Consider the following 19956-nt stretch of genomic DNA (forward strand, 5'->3'; position numbering starts at 1 on the left):
TGGGGAGGTGAAGGGTTGGAGACTAGGCATGCAACTTTTTGTTGCTTTTGAGAGTTGCTTTTCTCACAACCTAGACTCAACTTCACTCCTCATTCTACACCTCTCTTTGGCCGAAATCTTAAAGCTTTTCTCTCCCAAAATTTCTTCTTGTTTTGTTCTTCAATTTGTTGAGAACAAAATTTCTCTTTGAAAAATCCTTTTGATTTTCTAGTGCAAATCAAGAGGGGATTTACATAGCTAAGTGGTGGGCCTAATTCTTGAAGGAGAAAAGGGTGTGCTTGTAGATTTGTCTACCAAAGAAGAGCTAAAGTATTCATACTTTAGTTGGAGCCATTTCATCAACTCTAAGGGGTTGATAGGTAAATCACTAAAACATCCTATGCATGTTTTTGTTATTTTTGTAAATATTGTACAAATAATCAAGGTGGCCGAAATTTCATGTCATTTTTGAAAATTTATGCTTCCGTTGCGTTTCCGGCCACCGTAACCGGTCCGCTTTCAAGTGGTATCCGAGCTTAGGTTACGGTTTTTGTGCTATATTTACGTAATATTGTATTGAGATCGATTTCTAACCGCTTGAGAATTTTTTGTGCAAGATTTTCATAGGGCCGAAAATTCTATTTCAAAAACAAAAAAAAATATAAATTTTCGGGCAGCATGTTGCTGCCCGAGGGCTGCCCGAGCTGCCCGGAAATTTCGGGCAGCAAAGGGCAGCCCGAGGGGGCTGCCCGAAAATGCAGTTTTTAAAAATAAAAAAAAAAAAAATTTTTTTGTTGCCGGAATCCGGCGACGGAGCTCCGGCGACGGCGATGACGGCTAGGGTTTCCAAAAGTGTTTTGGACAATCTTAGTGTCATGGGCCTTGAGTTGTTGGGCCATTAGATGGTCAACATAATTTTGTGAAATTTAAATGGGCCAAACTATTTTTGTTGAAAAATGAGTTTTGGGCCCTTAAGTTTAAATTTACAATTGTTGCACATATTTTCTCATAAAATAAATAATTGAAGTTGGACTTTAATTATTTATAGTAAATTGTGATTTATAAGAAATTCGATTATAAATAAATTAATTTGAAAGTAGACAAAGGTGTTTGTATACTTTGTTAATTTAATTTATAATTGTAGCGGTTAGTGATTGGATCAAGATATATAATATTGGATCAATTAATTATAGTGATAATTAATTGATGGTGTATGATATATGATATTGTGCATGAAGGATGATCAAAAGCCCAAGCCCAATTTGCTAGGTGTATGCTAGGATATTTGTGTTGTATGATTGTAATAATTATCAATTTAAAGTGGGCTTGGTTTATGGCCCGTTCCCACCCCATGAGATGTATCCCTATGTGCCATGGATATTTAATTGTAAATATTAGAATAGGGGAAGATCAAGATTGGAAGATGGTGGCCTTGGTGATTATGAAGATCGAAGACATGTAATATTGGATGCTAATGTAATAGTATAGTTGCATTGCATCCCGTGCATTTACCCTAGGATTGGACCTAGGCCCGTGTTTAGCTCACACGGGCCATTAGTGTTGGGGCAATTGATCATCCTTGTACTGTTTTCTATTTATAATATATGCATGATATGTTATAAATAATGAGTATGTGCGTTATTATTATTATAATAACAAAGTTGCATGAATCCGGCAAACATACGATCAAACATGGCGAGCTTTTAAAATAAAATTAATGATGAGACCTTTCAAAATTAAAAACCCTCATTTTGAATAAGATTCAAAATTAATATCAAGTCCGAAAAGGGGAATTATAAATTTGTTTATAATTTCCTTGTCTTCCATCGACAATGGATGCATGATGAACGCTACCCGTACTCGGGGTTCGGCTCATATTATTGAGGGGGCCCTGGGTGCCGGAAAGCTGTGACATCCATTGACATGGTGATGTGAACTACGTGGAACTCCCATGATTTCGGCTCATATTATTGAGGGAACTCATGGCGACCGTCCATTAAGGTTCAATATCGATGGGTTAGGCTTGACACGTAAAGATGAACGACGTCATATTATTGGGTCCTAATCAAACGTGAGACAAAAGTATACGTAGAGGGTTGCATGGCGATGCAATTGGAAACTACCTTTTAGGAGTGGTGATGGCCGATATTATTCGGGATCACAATTCGCTAATTGGACCTTACGTACCTACTGAGGAAAGTGTTTCCCGTTTTCACTAGAGGGTAGTGAAAATGTCAAAACAGTGGGAGCGATAATTTATAAAGTAAAAGTCCAAACTTTATATCTTATTAAATATTTTAAAATAGTCATTAACATTTATCTGTTTTACTTTTCAGTACAAATCTTTGACAATGTCATCAATTCGCAACCCGTTTTCCGTAATTCTCGAAAAACACATTCTAACCGGAACAAACTATATCACTTGGCTAAGAAATTTAAAGATCGTCCTAAATTCGGAGAGAATCGCATACACACTGACTGAGTCGCCCCCTGATGAGGCTCCGACTGACTGCAGTCCCGAGGAACTGCAGACCTACAAGGATTGGTGCGACCATGACTTGAAGGCCAAGTGTTACATGCAAGCTTCGATGAACGATGAGCTGCAAAGGCGATTCGAGGATGCAAAGAATGCTGCTGACATTCATATGCACCTCAAGGAGCTCTTCGGAGAGCAGACTCGGCCTTTGAGGCATGCCACAGTAAAGGAGCTCATCACTTTACGCATGCGAGATGGGACTTCGGTCCATGAGCATGGCCTAAAGTTGATTGGGCTCGTGGACAAGCTCGTAGGTATGGATTTGGTGTTGCCTTCGGAGTTGACCACTGATGTGTTGCTGCTGTCGCTGCCTAGCTCTTTCGATCCTTTCGTTGTGAACTTCAATATGAACAAGCTCGAGCCCAGCCTTGAAGAGTTGGTGAACATGCTTGTGACCTTTGAGTCCACAATCAAAAAGGAGAAGCAGGTTCTTTATGTGGGCTCTTCATCTGGCACGAAGACCTGTCCACATGGGAAGGGAAAGAAGCGTTCTTTCCAGCGCCCCAAGAAGAGCGAGCCCTTGAAGAGGCAGACTCCGAGTCCCTTAGTGGCAGCCGCGCCAACAAAGGCTGAGAAGACTGTTGACATCTGTCACCACTGCAAGAAGCCTGGACATTGGAGGCGTAACTGCAGGGAATATCTTGCGCAGAAGAGTTCTGGCAAAGGTATGTTCTACATTGAAATGAATATCTCCATTAACTCTACTTCTTGGGTATTGGATACCGGCTGTGGCTCACATCTCTGTAATGATTTGCAGGTGATGGGAAGAAGTAGGAAGCTCAGGGAAGGTGAGACCTTCTTGAGGTTGGGCAATGGAGCAAGGGTTGCTGCCAAGGCTGTGGGAGATGTTTATTTATGTTTGAACAATGATTTAAATTTGGTTTTAAGAGATGTTTTATTTGTACCAGACTTGATCAAAAACATTATTTCCATTCCTATGCTTGATATCGATGGATTTTCTTGTTTATTTGGCAAAGGTGTTTGCAATATTTACAAGAATGAATGTTTAGTTGGTACGGGTGAACTTGAAAACAATCTCTACACCTTAAAATTAAAAGATATTCCACTTAACAATGTCCAAACGATAACAACAACAAATAAGCGCAAACAAGATACTCTTAATTCGGCACAATTATGGCATGCTCGATTAGGACATATTTCCTCAAGAAGGATGAACAAGCTAGTGGGAGTTGGCATGTTTGATATGTCTGATATTAACGCTCTCACGACTTGTGAATCCTGTCTGAAAGGAAAGATGACCAAAATTCCCTTTAAGGGCCATGCGGAGCGAGCCAAAGGGTTATTGGATTTGATCCATACCGATGTGTGCGGTCCGCTTAGCATCACCACTAAGCATGGACATGCCTACTTCATCACCTTTACCGATGACCATTCGAGGTATGGGTATGTGTATTTGATGAAATACAAGTCTGAAGCCTTTGAAAGGTTCAAAGAATTCAGAAGTGAAGTAGAGAAGCAATTGGGACGAAGCATCAAGACACTTCGATCGGATCGAGGTGGTGAGTACTTGAGTGCCGAGTTCCAAGAGTATCTTATAGAGAATGGGATTCTCTCGCAGTGGACTCCGCCCGCTACACCGCAGTTGAATGGTGTTTCGGAGCGTCGTAACCGGACTTTGATGGACATGGTTCGGTCTATGATGGGGTTCACGGAGTTGCCGCCATCCTTTTGGGGATATGCGCTTGAAACAGCGGCACTGTTGTTGAACAATGTCCATACAAAGGCAGTTGACAAGACTCCATATGAGATATGGATGGGTAAGCCTCCCAAGTATTCTTATCTTAGAATATGGGGGTGTCTTGCTTATGTGAAGCAGACAGTGGGAGATAAATTGGATAGTCGATCCATTTTATGCTACTTTGTGGGATATCCAAGAAATTCCATTGGATATTATTTCTATCATCCCCAAGAAACAAAGGTGTTTGTTTCTAGGAACGCAACCTTTTTGGAAAAGGAATTTCTATTAGATAGAAAAGGCGAGATGATAGAACTCGAAGAGGTTCGAGAGGCACCCACAGTTTTAGAACCCACACCCAATGAGCTAAGTGAGGAGATACAAGCTCCTAGAAGATCCGAGAGAGTCTCGAGACCACCTATGAGGTATGGTCTGCTTCTTGAAGAGGGCCATGATGAGCCTAATCTTGGATGTGATCCAAGGACCTTCAAGGAAGCGTTATCTGATGCCGATTCATCCAAATGGCTTGAAGCAATGGAATCTGAGATGAATTCCATGCATTCGAACCAAGTGTGGAATCTCGTGGATCCACCTGAGGGAATTGTTCCCATAGGGTGTAAATGGATTTACAAGAGGAAACTTGGGGCGGATGGGAAGGTATTGACCTTCAAGGCGCGACTGGTTGCAAAAGGATATACTCAAAGGCAAGGTGTTGACTATGAGGAAACCTTTTCTCCAGTTGCGATGTTCAAGTCCATTAGGATATTGCTAGCCATAGCTGCATGGTATGACTATGAGATATGGCAGATGGATGTGAAGACAGCCTTTCTTAATGGGGATATTAAGGAAGAAATTTACATGTCTCAACCTGAAGGGTTCACATCCATCGGAAGTGAGCATATGGTATGCAAACTTCAAAGATCTATTTATGGTCTTAAGCAGGCATCGAGGAGCTGGAACCTCAGATTCGATAGTACAATCAAATAGTTTGGTTTTACTAAGAATCCTGAGGAACCCTGTGTGTATAAGAAGGTCAGTGGGAGTGCTGTGACATTCCTTGTTCTTTATGTTGATGACATTCTACTCATTGGGAATGATGTAGGAATGTTGCAATCAACAAAGATATGGTTAGCAAGTAAGTTCTCAATGCAGGACTTGGGTGAAGCATCTTTTGTATTGGGAATACAGATCTATAGAGATAGATCAAGAAGATTGCTTGGTCTCACCCAGTCCACATACATTGATACCATCGTGAAGCGGTTCTCGATGGATGAGTCCAAGAGAGGACATCTACCAATGTGTCATGGCGTGTCCCTATCCAAGTCTATGTCTCCCAAGACTGATGCAGAGATAGCGGCGATGACACGAATTCCGTATGCTTCGGCTATTGGTAGTATCATGTATGGGATGATATCTACACGTCCTGACGTGGCATTTGCACTAAATGTAGTGAGTAGATATCAATCCAACCCTGGTCTTCCACACTGGAAAGCTGTGAAAGACATCCTCAAGTATTTGAGAAGGACCAATAAGTTGTTTTTGGTCTATGGGGGTGGAGAACTAAAATTGGAAGGCTATACCGACTCTAGCTTCCAAAGCGATGTTGATGACTCGAAGTCAACCTCCGGATTCATATTCATGCTCAATGGTGGTGCTGTCTCTTGGAAGAGTTCCAAGCAAGACAGTACTGCGGATTCCACCACTGAGGCAGAATACATTGCTGCATCGGCTGCAGCAAAGGAGGCTGTTTGGATTAGGAATTTCGTCCAAGAGTTGGGCGTCATTCCAAATGGAGTTGCTCCTATCCCGGTGATGTGCGACAACACGGGAGCCATAGCTCAGGCGAAGGAGCCAAGGTCTCATCAGAAGTCCAAACACGTATTGAGAAAATACCACATCCTCAGAGAGATCGTGGAAAGAGGAGATGTCGTGATTGACAAAGTCGGCTCCGCAGATAATGTTGCTGATCCACTAACTAAGCCTTTACCAGGACCATCATTCGAGAAGCATCGCGAATCAATGGGACTAAAGAGTACAGGTAGTTGACTCTAGTGCAAGTGGGAGATTGTTAGAGTAGGTGCACGTCGAGCTAAGTGTTGGCCGACTGTTCACGATGAAACTCTTTGTGTAAACGATCTTTATTTTAATAATATTTGAATTTATTAATTTGGCGCATCTTTATCTTTATACCCATGCTAGCTGCATAGATAAAGCCCTTGAATATACAAATAGTAGAAAGAATATGAGATGCTCATATGATGAGTATCATGAAACTCATATTTGTAATACTGTATATTCTAAACCGTTCCTAGTCGATTCAGCCGCCACTAAGAAGGATAAAGGCCGCTCGAGTTAGAGACTAGTATCTGCGATGTGAGTACCATGTTTCATTGGTAGGGGACATTGTGATGTCCGAGCATGCAGATAGGTGCTCCTGGTAGAGTGCACTGAACAACCCTCCATAAAAGGACTTTCCAAGTGGTTCTCACTTATCGAGTGGAAAAGTCCTGGTTTATGGTTGTACACCATTAGTCCTTATGACCCGGGACAACATTGAGACTCTATGTGCTAGCGTTTCACTTTGACTTGTTTACCGACTCTTATGGGGTCATTAGGTGGCAAGATTGGGTGTTACGGCGAAACATATAGGAGTCGATGCATTGTAGTCGGGGATTCACCGCTTACCTACGGGTATGGATATCCTATGTGTTTTTCATGTATGTGTGGGTTGAAATCTCTGATCAGAGTATGGTGGTAATTATGAAAGGGGTTTCATAGATTACACCATCGATGCAACCACGACATGACACATAGTATCGATTCATTGACAACTCTCGATAGACCAATAGTTGTCGAATCGGTCGGGATATATGAGTTGAAGGGACCGTAATGTACGCTAACCATAATTGAATGGTTCTTGCAGGCACTATCATGTGATACCTAGGGAATCACGTAAGCGATGCTGCTAGGCGTTTAACGTGATTGGTTGGGTACTATCAGACTTGAGTTCTGACGTTCTTGCTATCAAGGAGTTGATAAGTAAGAATGGAGCAATTGGGGTATGCTCGTATAAGGACATGTTTAGTCCGTATCACATTGAGATGTGAACCCACGGCTAGTTGTGTCAATGAACCATTGAGGGCCACACAAGTACTTGCTTAGTAAATCCCGAAGAGAAGTAAAATAGTTCAATGTGTTGAACGGCTTATAAATATGTTTATAAGCGTAAAGAAAATTAGAAGTATGACTTCTATGAGAGAAATATAAATTTTAATTTATGGAAGTGTTCCTAAGATTAAAATTTGGCCAAGTAAATAATGTAGTTGAAAATTGTGATTTTCATAAACATTATTGGGGATTAAATTAAATTAATTCAAGTGTTGAATTAATTAAACACTAGTGGACCTAGTAGAGTCCAAATAATTAAATATAATTCAAGTGTTGAATTAATATTATTGAGTCTAGTAGAGCTCAATTAAAATAATTATTTAACTAGTGGGACTTGAATAAATTCAAGTAGTATTTAATTAATCTCAAATGTGTTTGAGATAATTAAAATTTAGTCTATGGTTTTTAATGTGTTAAAAACTATATTATATGCATGTCATTCTAGGGTTTGCATGCTTTGGGGAGGTGAAGGGTTGGAGACTAGGCATGCAACTTTTTGTTGCTTTTGAGAGTTGCTTTTCTCACAACCTAGACTCAACTTCACTCCTCATTCTACACCTCCCTTTGGCCGAAATCTTAAAGCTTTTCTCTCCCAAAATTTCTTCTTGTTTTGTTCTTCAATTTGTTGAGAACAAAATTTCTCTTTGAAAAATCCTTTTGATTTTCTAGTGCAAATCAAGAGGGGATTTACATAGCTAAGTGGTGGGCCTAATTCTTGAAGGAGAAATGGGTGTGCTTGTAGATTTGTCTACCAAAGAAGAGCTAAAGTATTCATACTTTAGTTGGATCCATTTCATCAACTCTAAGGGGTTGATAGGTAAATCACTAAAACATCCTATGCATGTTTTTGTTATTTTTGTAAATATTGCACAAATAATCAAGGTGGCCGAAATTTCATGTCATTTTTGAAAATTTATGCTTCCGTTGCGTTTCCGGCCACCGTAACCGGTCCGCTTTCATTAATCCTAGGTAAATTAGGCCCATTAAGGCCCGATTAATTATAAAATAAAGATTTACCAAAATCATTTTCAAAAATAATAACTTTCGGGTCCATAATAGTCTTTTGTTTGACTAAAACCGGCTTCTCGGATAAAATGAGGCTAGACTCACAAAATAAAGTGGACTCCAGTATTTTCATAAAATTTTCATACTATTTAATTGTAATATCGAGCCTTAAAAACATTTATCGAAAAATATTTTCATCCTATTTGTCCCCGATCTCCTTTCCCGAGCAAAATCCTTAATTTCATTAAATCATGCAATTTAAACATTTAATCATATAAAATATATAATTTAAGCATTTAAAATTAATTAGATAAAATAAATAACCAATTCAAATAGTTTTTGTGCATGTGATTTGCGTAGACTGATTTTCGAACGTCACAATATATTTAATCACATGAATTATAGATTTATTTTATTAATTGTAATTTACACCGGAATTCGTAACCATATTCATGGAAGGACTGTAATATATCGGCACCGGCATCATTGCTGGAAGAACGGGCAATTGAGCCTCAAAATTCATCACATTCATCGCCTGTCGTATTGTGGGCCGATGCCGATTATCTGGATGAACACACCATATCCCCACAACCAGCAATCTCTCCATTTCTTCACTCTTTTGCTCGATTCCTAGATCTTGATCCACCGCGTCGAGTATTTTTCCGGCACCGTAAAGTTTCCGCACCCATTCCACCAGTACCACTATATTATTTTCTTGGAATCCAACATCAATGGCTTTTCTACCACAAGTGATCTCTAACAAAACGACCCCGAAACTATATACGTCGGATTCTTTGCTGGCCCTGCCGGAGATCGCATATTCGGGTGCCATGTACCCTGTCGTCCCCACCACCATCGTGATTTGTGACCCTTTCTCGTGATCGACGAGTCGAGCTAGGCCAAAATCACCGAGTTTGGCATTGAAGTTCGAATCCAACATGATGTTGCTTGACTTGATATCTCGATGGACTACACAGTGATCCCATTCCTCGTGTAGATACAACAAAGCTGAGGCTAATCCCTGCGCAATTTTGTATCTAACTTCCCATGTCAACACCGAATTATGTTTAAAGAGATGTGAATCTAAGCTCCCATTTGGCAAGAACTCGTAAACAAGGAGGAGTTCACCTTTTTCGTGGCACCAACCGATGAGTTGGACGAGGTTTCTGTGTCTTAATTGACTAATGATCTTCACTTCTGATGCATACTCTTTTGGCCCTTGTTGTGATCCCTTCGATATCCTTTTTACAGCAACATATGAATCGGTTTCTTTAAAGTAACCTCTGTAAACTCCACCAAATCCTCCTTCTCCAACCTTTAATCCCTCTGCAAAATCATCAGTTCCACGGGCCAGTTCTTCGTACGAAAACCTCTTAGCCCCAGCGCACCTTTCAAATTCGTTCTCCATCGACGTGTCGATAGCATATGTATATGTTACAATTGGTTCCTTGATATATTTTTTCTTCTTCAAGAAACAACCTGCAAATCCCAAAACAAGAAGTACAATCAGCAATCCCGCAGCTCCTAATCCGAAAGCTAATCTCCAGACTCCCCGCTTCCTTTTCCAGTTTTCATCTACAATAATTAAGTTGACCGGGGGATCCGGTGTTGGGCTCGGAGCTGGCATTGGGCTCGGAGCTGGCACATTAGAAGTAACATGGATAATTAAATTTGAATAAAAATCCCAAGACTTAACAGTATTTCTCTCGAAAAAATCTCCTGTTGCACCAGAAAAGCCAAACTCAACTTTTTCAGGCATGTAATCTCTGAGATCAACCACGCGGCTGAGGCTACCCGGTATGATTGTGTTATTAAAAGTATTTGTAAAATTAACAGTGAGAATCTTTGAACTGCCGGTGTAGCTAATCCAAGCTTCATTTTGCCTCCCCCGAGTAACATCATTCTGCCAATCAGCGGTTGCAACAGATACCATGGAATTTAGATTAATCCCAACATGTGGGGCAACTGGATCGAAAGAATTCTGGTAAGTATCGAATTCAACTGCAAAAAACGTCTCCTCAGATGAATTTGAATAAACACCGTCTGTATTAAGGCCTATGCTTGCACCACCAGAGCCACTCCTCACGGATGAATTGACAGGAGCAAAGAAAAAGGTGATTCCATCCGCAAAATCGCTTCTCCCGCTTGAATCTATCACAAACGAAAAATGAGTCGAAAAATCACTCAAATTCCCGGAATTCTTGTCCCACAGATGCAGCGGCTCGACATAAGTGGCGCGACCCACTCTTGATACCCGTGAAACATTGAACTCATTCGGGGTGAGCTGAATCCCTTGGGGTGAGATGTAAGCATCTCCTTGGGTGTCGATGAAGCGATTGTTCTCGTTAGACCCGAAGCTGGCAAAGTTGAAGGATAACGAAACCGAAATAGTACTTGCGGGGGTGGAGAAGAGCAAGAAGAAGAAGAAGAAGTAAATCCCAATGGTGAAACAATGCATGCTTGCTGATACTCTGTTTTGGTCGTGTAAGTGTAGAATTACGATGAAACGATATTGTAACTGAATTTATTCCGCATACATGTTCTGTCAAATTACAGTTGTAGGCATTTATATACAAGGTAGAAGAAGAAACGTGTTTATTCTAAGTAGCACTTTTAGTGTACTAACTCTAACTAACACTAACACTCCCCCTCAAGATTGGTGTAGATTGAAAACACCAATCTTGGACAACAAGTAGGTGTGCTGTTCCTTGCTCAAGCTTTTGGTAAAAATATCAGCAAGTTGATGAGTGGTAGGTACATAAGAAGTCTTGAGTATCTTAGCTTGAATCTTTTCCCGTATCAAATGGCAATCGATCTCGATGTGTTTCGTGCGTTCATGATAAAGTGGATTAGCAGCAATGTGCATAGCAGCCATGTTATCACAAAATAAAGTCGCTGGTTTTGCAAGAGACACACCCATGTCTCGAAGCAATCCTGTAATCCATACAATCTCACAGGAGGTGATCGCCATTGCCCTGTACTCAGCTTCAGCAGATGATCGTGAAACGGTGCTTTGCTGCTTTGTTTTCCAAGACACCAATGAGTCTCCTAGTTTCACGCAATACCCTGTAAGCGATCTCCGAGACATAGGACAGGCTGCCCAATCTGAGTCGCAATATGCGGACAAGTGAATATCACTGTGAGCTGATAATAAAATACCTAAACCAGGTGCAGATTTGAGATATCGAACCACTCTAATAGCAGCATCCATATGTGACTTCTTAGGACAATGTAAGAATTGACTAAGATTTTGCACCACATAGCAGAGGTCGGGCCTAGTGACAGTGAGATAAATCAGTTTTCCCACAAGCCTTTTATAGGCATTAGCATCTGGCAGTTGGAAGTCAACACCATCCAATGAGGTTTCTTGTTGAACAACCAAATCAAGTTCACGGCTTGTAAGCCTAAGATTTTGTTCCATAGGCGTAGCACACGGCTTTGCACCACTTAATCCCATTTCAGATATTAATTCCAACGTGTATTTTCTTTGACACAATGATATCCCTGCACGTGAGCGAGCAATCTCGATGCCTAAAAAATATCGTAACGGCCCCAAGTCTTTAATATGTATTCTCGAATGAAGAAAAGCCTTCAACTCTCGGATAGCAAGGTCATTGTCACCAGTGATTACAATATCATCAACATACACAAGCAGCAAAACTATAGAACCAGCAGTTTGTTTAATGAACAAAGAGTGATCATGTTGTGACTGAACATAGCTTGCATCCTTCAAAATGCTTGAAAACTTGTGGTTCCATTGCCTTGAAGCCTGTTTGAGCCCATACAAGGACTTCCTTAACAAGCAAACTTTCGACTCCCCCTGTCTGCTATAGCCCAATGGCATATCCATATAGACTTCTTCATCTAAATCTCCTTGAAGAAAGGCATTTGTAACGTCCATTTGATGCAGATTCCAGCCTTTAATGGCTGCCAAACTTAACATGCATCGGATAGTCACTATCTTGGCTGTGGGAGAAAAGGTGTCGTGATAGTCAATTCCTAGTTGTTGTGTGTAGCCTTTTGCTACGAGTCTCGCCTTGAATCTGTCCACTGTTCCATTCAGAATTATGTTTGATTTTATACACCCACTTGCATCCTATCGGCTTCTTATTGATTGGGAGATCAACAATGTCCCATGTACAATTAAATTCAAGGGCAGCAAGCTCCAGATCCATAGAATTTCTCCATCTAGGATCAGTTATTGCTTCATGGTAGTATTGGGGCTCTTTTTCAGAGGATATAGAGGTCAAAAAACTTTGATAAGTTGGACTAAGTCTCGAATACGTAAGAGAGTCTGAAATAGGATACTTTGATGTGGCTAAATGAGTTCGTGGCAATGTTGGACAAGTGTAATCCCTTGTCCAAATTGGTGGTGTAGTGTGCCGAGAAGATTTTCGAGGAGGCAAAGGTTCTGGCTCAAGTATCTCAGGTATCTCAGGCACACATGGTTGAGATGATGGGATAGAATCAAATTCAACAACCGGATTAGAGGGAAAAACTTGTGTCTGCTGTTTGGTTTCAGAAAATGGAAACAGATTCTCATGGAATACTACATCCCTTGAATAAAGTATCCTGTTAGTAGCAATGTCGACTAGCTTGTATCCCTTTTGTGTATTGGAATAACCCAAGAACACACATGTCAATGCTCTAGGAGACAATTTATGAGGAGTGGTCAGATTTGTGGCATAACACAAGCAACCAAAAACTCGAAGGTGATTGAACGAGGGAACTTTGTGAAACAAGATCTCATGAGGTGTTTTATTTCCTAAGAGAGGAGTGGGTGTACGGTTAATTAAGTAAACCGCTGTCAAAACGCAATCACCCCAAAAACTTAGTGGAATAGATGATTGAAATCGCAAGGCTCGAGCTATGTTCAAGATGTGTCTATGTTTTCGTTCCACAACACCATTTTGTTGTGGTGTATATGGACAAGAACTTTGGTGTATAATGCCAAGTGACTGAAACAAGGTTGTGCATTCCAGCTTAAAGAAATCAGATGCATTGTCAGTGCGAATAACTTTGACTGACATGCTGAATTGATTTTTGATGAGCAAGAAAAAATTCTTAAGGATTCGTAATATATCAAGTTTGGAATGCATCAAAAAAACCCAAGTCCCTTTAGAAAATTCATCAACTATGGTAAGAAAATACCGTTCTCCATTGTATGTTTTTGTTTTAAAAGGCCCCCAAATATCCATGTGTAATAATTCAAAGGGACAAAAGGGTTTGGAGGTGCTGGCTTGCGGAAATCGAAGCCGTGTTTGCTTTGATTGTGGACATATAGAGCAATGAGGCATAGAATTACAGGTAGATATGAAAGGTAAAAGTTTCATTCTATCCACAGATATATGTCCTAAACGTTGATGCCAAAGGGAATTATTAACAGATGAACAAACTAATGTACTGTCAAGGGTCAATGTATTACACTGTGGCTCAAAACAAAAAGTAGGAAAGTGAGAGAATGAATGAAACCCGGAGTGTGGACTACTTGTGTGCTCCAAATGATAAAGACCATTCCTCTCCTTACCAATCCCCATGATCTGTCCAGTCTTGAGGTCCTGAAACGTACAAAAATTGGGATAAAATGTAACATAGCATTGAAGTGCTTTGGTAAGTCTAGACAGAGAAAGAAGGTTGAATCTAAAATCAGGAATCTGTAAGACTTTGTCTAGCATGATTGAATCTGTAAGGGCTAAGGAACCTGTTTTACTGATCGAAATTTTACTACCATTTGGCAAACCCACTGTCCCAGAGGAGGTAGCTATGGATTTAGGATTTCTCAAAGTCAAGGAATCTCCTACCATGTGCTCATTTGCACCAGAGTCTATTATCCAAGGAACTTTTGTGAAGTGATAAAGTAAGGATGATTCCTTGTAGTAACCCGATTCTTAATTTGAGTTAATTATCGGATTAATTATATTTTCGGTGGGATCGGAAGGACCGAACAAGTTCGGATCGTCCGATGAGTTCGGATCGTCCGAGCCAGTGTCGGACCGTCCGAGACAGGTGGCTGGACACGTGGAAGGGTTCTGGACACGTGGTAAGGTTCGGATCATCCGATTGGGGTTCGGATCGTCCGAGACAGGTGGCTGTACTCGTGGAAGTCATGCAAGGATCGGATCGTCCGATCAGAGTTCGGACCGTCCGAAGTGTGCCGGATCGGAGCTTCCGAAATGGTTCGGATCGTCCGAACATTAGCTATAAATAGAGGCGCGAGGCTTCATTTGTGACTCGCCAATTCAGAGAGTTCCATAGCATTTCAGTCGTTTCCGTGAGATTCTAGTCTTTTTCCGAGGTTCGGGCACTAGCGGGGAGCTGCTGGTCTTGTAGCGGAGCTGTGCTCTAGTTGGGAGCTAGCGGCATCAGTGGGCTAGCGACGGACGAAGGTTTGGAATTGTATCAGTATTATCTCAGGATTATCTAGTTAAGTCTGGTAGATAAGTTTTAGTGATGGTTTTCACTTGATGAATAGGCTTGGACTAAACCTGTTGTCTGGTTATTCCAGTGGATTAGGATTGCTGTGATAGAGGTACGAAAGTACTATCCGAGATATCCTGGTCGAGTATACATTCTTATATGTGTTGCATGATTATGTGGTGCATTGTTATATGTCATATGATGCATGCTATTATGTCACGATTTATGATGCATGTTGCATTTCATGTTGAGCCGTATCTCCTTCGAGATAGCCTTTACTGTTGAGCTGTATCCCTTTCGAGATAAGCTATATATATATATATCTTGTGGGGCCGCTCAGCCCTGTCTTGTCTTGTGGACGCATGGACACCGAGAGTACACAGTGGCCGACGGGTCGGGAGGGCTTCGGTGATCCGGGACATTTTAGGTCCACGTCTGTTCTTGCAGTGGATGCAGTGACCCAGAGGTAGGACCGCGCGGCACTATCCACTTGGCGCCTCTAGACTGAGCATTTTGAGATCTTTTGTGATTCCTGTTTCTTGACTACCCTGGTATCATATCATAGCATGTGCATTTCATATAGGTTTGTATACTCATGCTTTTGTACTGGGCGTTCTTATCGCTCACGTCCTCGGTTTTGTTTATCTTGGACACCCCATTTCCACGGGGCAGGCCTCAGGTTGGATGGCTCAGAAGGAGGAGGAGGACGTTGAGTAGCCGGTGGAGTTATTTATTCAGTACTCTTTGATTCGTTATGGTTGTATCGTATACTTTCTTTTCATTCTGAGTTGTTATGGATTTTCGATGGGGTTGTATAACTATCATTTGTTGACCTTTTCCGCTATTATCTCTGATTGTTATTAATTAAGTTAAGTTGCATGCTTAGTTCTTGATTAGTAGGTGATTCTGGAACGGGTCACTACATTTATGGTATCAGAGCATGCTTACGATTTTGGGATATAGATTCTGTTTTGGGATTTTCGTTGACCATTTTACCATTTTTCCCCATTCTATCTTGTAGCGATGGCTGACCACTTTGGTGATGAGAGTAGTCAGGGGAGTGTAGGTCGTTGGGGCGACCAGGATGATCATAGGCGTCATCGTGAGCATCGTCATCGTCGGGATGGTCCTAGGCGTTTTGATTTGCATCGTTTTATTCAGATGGGGCCTAAGCCTCTAGTCGGTGGAGAGACTCCCGATGATGCTGAGGACTGGTTAGAGCGCATGGAGAGTTGTTTCCGTGCATTTCAGTGCACCGAGGAGCAGAAGATAGAGACCCTTAGCTTTCTTCTCGAGGGCCGTGCGCGCAAGTGGTGGCGATCGACTTCTGCGCCGATAGTCCAGTTCCAGGGTAGGGTGACTTGGGCCGATTTCCGTGCAGCTTTCATGCAGCTGTATTTTCCTCCAGCCCTTCGCCAGGCGAAGACGATTGAGCTCCTGAATCTTAAGCAGGGGAGTATGTCTGTTGATGAGTATCAGCAGAAATTCTTCGAGTTGTTACCCTTCGCTCCTCATATCAGTGGCAGTTCTGAGGCCAAGTATGACCATTTTCTCCAGGGTCTTAACCAGGAGATCTTTGACCGAGTCACTGTCTGTGATAATCCTACTTCTTATGATGGGTTAGTGAACCGGTGTCGCCAGGCAGAGATCAGTCTCCAGCGTGGTAGGGCTAGTCTTTCTTCTAGACCTCCGAGTACTTTGAGGCCTCGATCTCAGTCGTTCAAGAAATCTGGTTCGTCTTCTTCTGGATCTGGATCTCGATCTAGCGGTGTTTTCCGTTTTGGTAAGAAGAAGGAATCTTGTGCGCATTGTGGGAAGAACCATCCATCGGAGCAATGCCGAGCAGCCGCAGGAGCTTGTTATCAGTGCGGAGAGATGGGGCATATTAAGAAGAATTGTCCTCAGTTGCGAGGTGGAGCAGGATCCAGTTCTGGATCTCAGACGAGTGTTCAGCAGAGGAGGCAGGGTCAGGCAGTGGGTAGTTCGAATCTTCGACCTCGTGCCCAAGGTCAGGTGTTTGCGCTGAACCAGGATCAGGCTGCAGATGAGACCGGGAGAGTCATAGCAGGTACTTTTTGTTTATGCGGTATTCCTGCTTTTGTTCTTATAGATACCGGAGCATCTCATTCATTCATTTCTGCACGATTTGTTAAGCGTCATAAGTTACCGTATGTTTCTCTAGACGTTATTCTTTCTGTTTCTACCCCGATGGGTCATTCGGTTTTAGCCAAGCGTCTAGTGATGGGTTGTCCTTTAGATTTCGAGGGTAACGAGTTGACTGCGAATCTTATGATTCTGGAGATGGAAGACTTTGATTGTATTTTGGGTATAGACATTTTGACTACCTACCGAGCTACTGTGGATTGTTACCAGAAGCTTGTTCAGTTCCGTACGACTGAGAGCTCTAGTTGGTTTTTCTATGGTGAGGGAGCGCGACCTCCGATGCCAGTGGTATCTGCTCTGAAAGCCTGTCGTGCTTTAGAGGCGGGCGGGGAAGGCTACCTCATCTATGCGATTGATACATCCACAGGTAGTGTTGGTATAGAGGATATTCCAGTGGTTTGTGAATTTCCTGATGTTTTTCCAGATGAGATTCCTGGTTTTCCTCCGGTTAGAGAGGTGGAATTTGGCATTGAGTTAATGCCAGGGACTGCACCGATTTCTCGTGCCCCCTATCGTCTTGCTCCGTCAGAGATGAGAGAATTGAAGCAGCAATTACAGGATCTTCTTGATATAGGTTATATTCGTCCGAGTGTTTCACCTTGGGGAGCTCCAGTTTTGTTTGTCAAGAAGAAGGATGGATCGATGCGATTGTGTATTGATTATCGCCAGCTGAATCGTGTGACGATCAAAAACAAGTATCCATTACCTCGTATCGATGACTTGTTCGATCAGCTTCAGGGTACCTCTGTTTACTCCAAGATTGACTTGCGATCGGGTTATCATCAGATGAGAGTCAGAGATGATGATATTTCCAAGACTGCATTTCGTACTCGTTACGGGCATTACGAGTTTCTAGTTATGCCATTTGGATTGACGAATGCGCCAGCGGTGTTCATGGATCTGATGAACCGAGTCTTTCGTGATTTTCTAGATCAGTTCGTTGTGGTTTTCATCGACGATATCTTGATTTATTCTCACAGTGTGGAGGAGCATGTCCAGCACTTGAGGATTGTGTTGCAGATTCTTCGCGAGAAGCAATTGTATGCTAAGCTGAGTAAGTGCGAGTTCTGGATTGATCGTGTAGTATTCCTTGGTCATGTGATTTCCAAGGAAGGAATTTCTGTGGATCCCAGCAAGATTGAAGCAGTGCTGAATTGGTCACATCCTACGACGGTGGCCGAGATCCGTAGTTTTCTAGGTCTGGCCGGGTATTATCGTCGCTTCATCGTGAATTTCTCCCAGGTAGCTAGACCTTTGACGCAACTTACTCGGAAGGATGTTCCATTTGAGTGGTCATCTGAGTGCGAAGATAGTTTCAGAGAGCTTCGTCGACTTCTGACTTCTGCACCTGTTTTGGCGTTACCGTCAGGATCTGATGGTTTCAGTGTTTACACCGATGCCTCTTTCCAAGGCTTAGGGTGTGTGTTGACACAGAATGGTCATGTGATCGCTTACGCTTCCAGGCAGCTGAAATCTCACGAGGAGAAGTACCCTATTCATGATCTAGAGTTGGCAGCTATAGTGTTCGCACTGAAGATCTGGCGTCATTACTTGTACGGGGTTAAGTTTGAAATCCTTACTGATCACAAGAGTCTGAAGTATCTGTTCACTCAGGCTGAGTTGAACATGAGACAACGTCGTTGGATGGATCTACTGAAAGATTATGACTGCGAGATCAAGTACCATCCAGGCTCTGCGAATCTCACAGCCGATGCTCTTAGTCGTAAGGTGAGAGCCTCTGCACTTCAGACCAATGCTATGATTAGTACTATTCAGGATTGTTGTTCGTTGGGATTTAACTTCAAACATCGGAAAGGTATGGAGAGCATTCGTGTTGCTACTATTTTATCTGAGCCAGCTTTGTTCGCTCGGATTCGAGATGCTCAGATGTCTGATCTGAAGACTCAGAGATTAGCTCGGTTAGCGGGTGGAGATAGCGGTTTCCATTATCAGTCTAATGGTCTTCTATGTTTGTCTAATCGGGTTGTAGTACCAGAGGATGATAATTTGAGGGAAGAGATCTTGTCTCAGGCTCATCGAAGCAAGTTGAGTGTCCATCCAGGAAGCAATAAGATGTATAAAGACTTGAGGACACGATTTTGGTGGAAAGGGATGAAGCGCAGTGTTTATCAGTTTGTTTCCAAGTGTCTTGTTTGTCAGCAGGTTATGGCAGAGCACCGTCGACCTGGAGGATTATTGTTGAATCTACCTATTCCTGAATGGAAGTGGGAGCATATCACGATGGATTTCATTACTCACTTGCCATTGTCTTCGAGGAATAGTGATGCTATTTGGGTAGTGGTGGATCGACTCACCAAGTCTGCTCATTTTCTGCCTTATAACCGTGACTTCACTTTCGATCGGATGGCTCGCTTGTACATTCAAGAGATTGTACGTTTGCATGGAGTGCCAGTCAGTATTGTTAGTGACAGGGATCCTCGTTTTACCTCACGATTTTGGGGTAGTTTCCAGTCAGCATTGGGCACTTCACTGAGTCTGAGTACTGCTTATCATCCGGAGACTGACGGTCAGTCAGAGAGGACTATCCGTACGCTTGAGGATATGTTGCGAGCTTGTGTTATGGATTTCGGACCCGCTTGGCAGGATCATTTGCCTTTGATTGAGTTCGCGTACAACAACAGCTATCATCGTAGTATTGGTATGGCACCATTTGAGGCGTTGTATGGGCGACGTTGTCGTACTCCATTATTCTGGGACGAAGTTGGGGAACGACATGTTGAGGGACCGGAGTTAGTCCAGCAGGCTATTGATAAAGTTGCAGTAATCAAGAAACGGATTAAGATCGCTCAGGATCGACAGGCTAGTTATGCGAACACCAAGCGGCGACCTCTTTATTTTCAGCCAGGTGAGAAAGTGTTTCTCCGAGTTTCGCCTTTTCGCAGGATTTTGAGATTTGGTCTCAAGGGTAAGCTATCTCCGAGATTTATTGGTCCTTTTGAGATTCTGGAATGTGTGGGAGATTTGGCTTACA

At 42.3% G+C, this 19956-nt stretch overlaps 1 protein-coding gene across 1 annotated transcript; it reads right to left on the reverse strand.

The window, feature by feature from the left end:
* Positions 1–8799: 8799 nt before the first annotated feature.
* Positions 8800–10863, reverse strand: LOC140820520 (L-type lectin-domain containing receptor kinase IX.1-like). Its single transcript, XM_073180803.1, has one exon. The coding sequence runs from the start codon at positions 10840–10842 to the stop codon at positions 8800–8802; it is 2043 nt and encodes a 680-aa protein (XP_073036904.1). The 5' UTR covers positions 10843–10863.
* Positions 10864–19956: the final 9093 nt, after the last annotated feature.

This window comes from Primulina eburnea, unplaced genomic scaffold, assembly GCF_022965805.1.
Source record: "Primulina eburnea isolate SZY01 unplaced genomic scaffold, ASM2296580v1 ctg1137, whole genome shotgun sequence".
Lineage (NCBI taxonomy): Eukaryota > Viridiplantae > Streptophyta > Magnoliopsida > Lamiales > Gesneriaceae > Primulina > Primulina eburnea.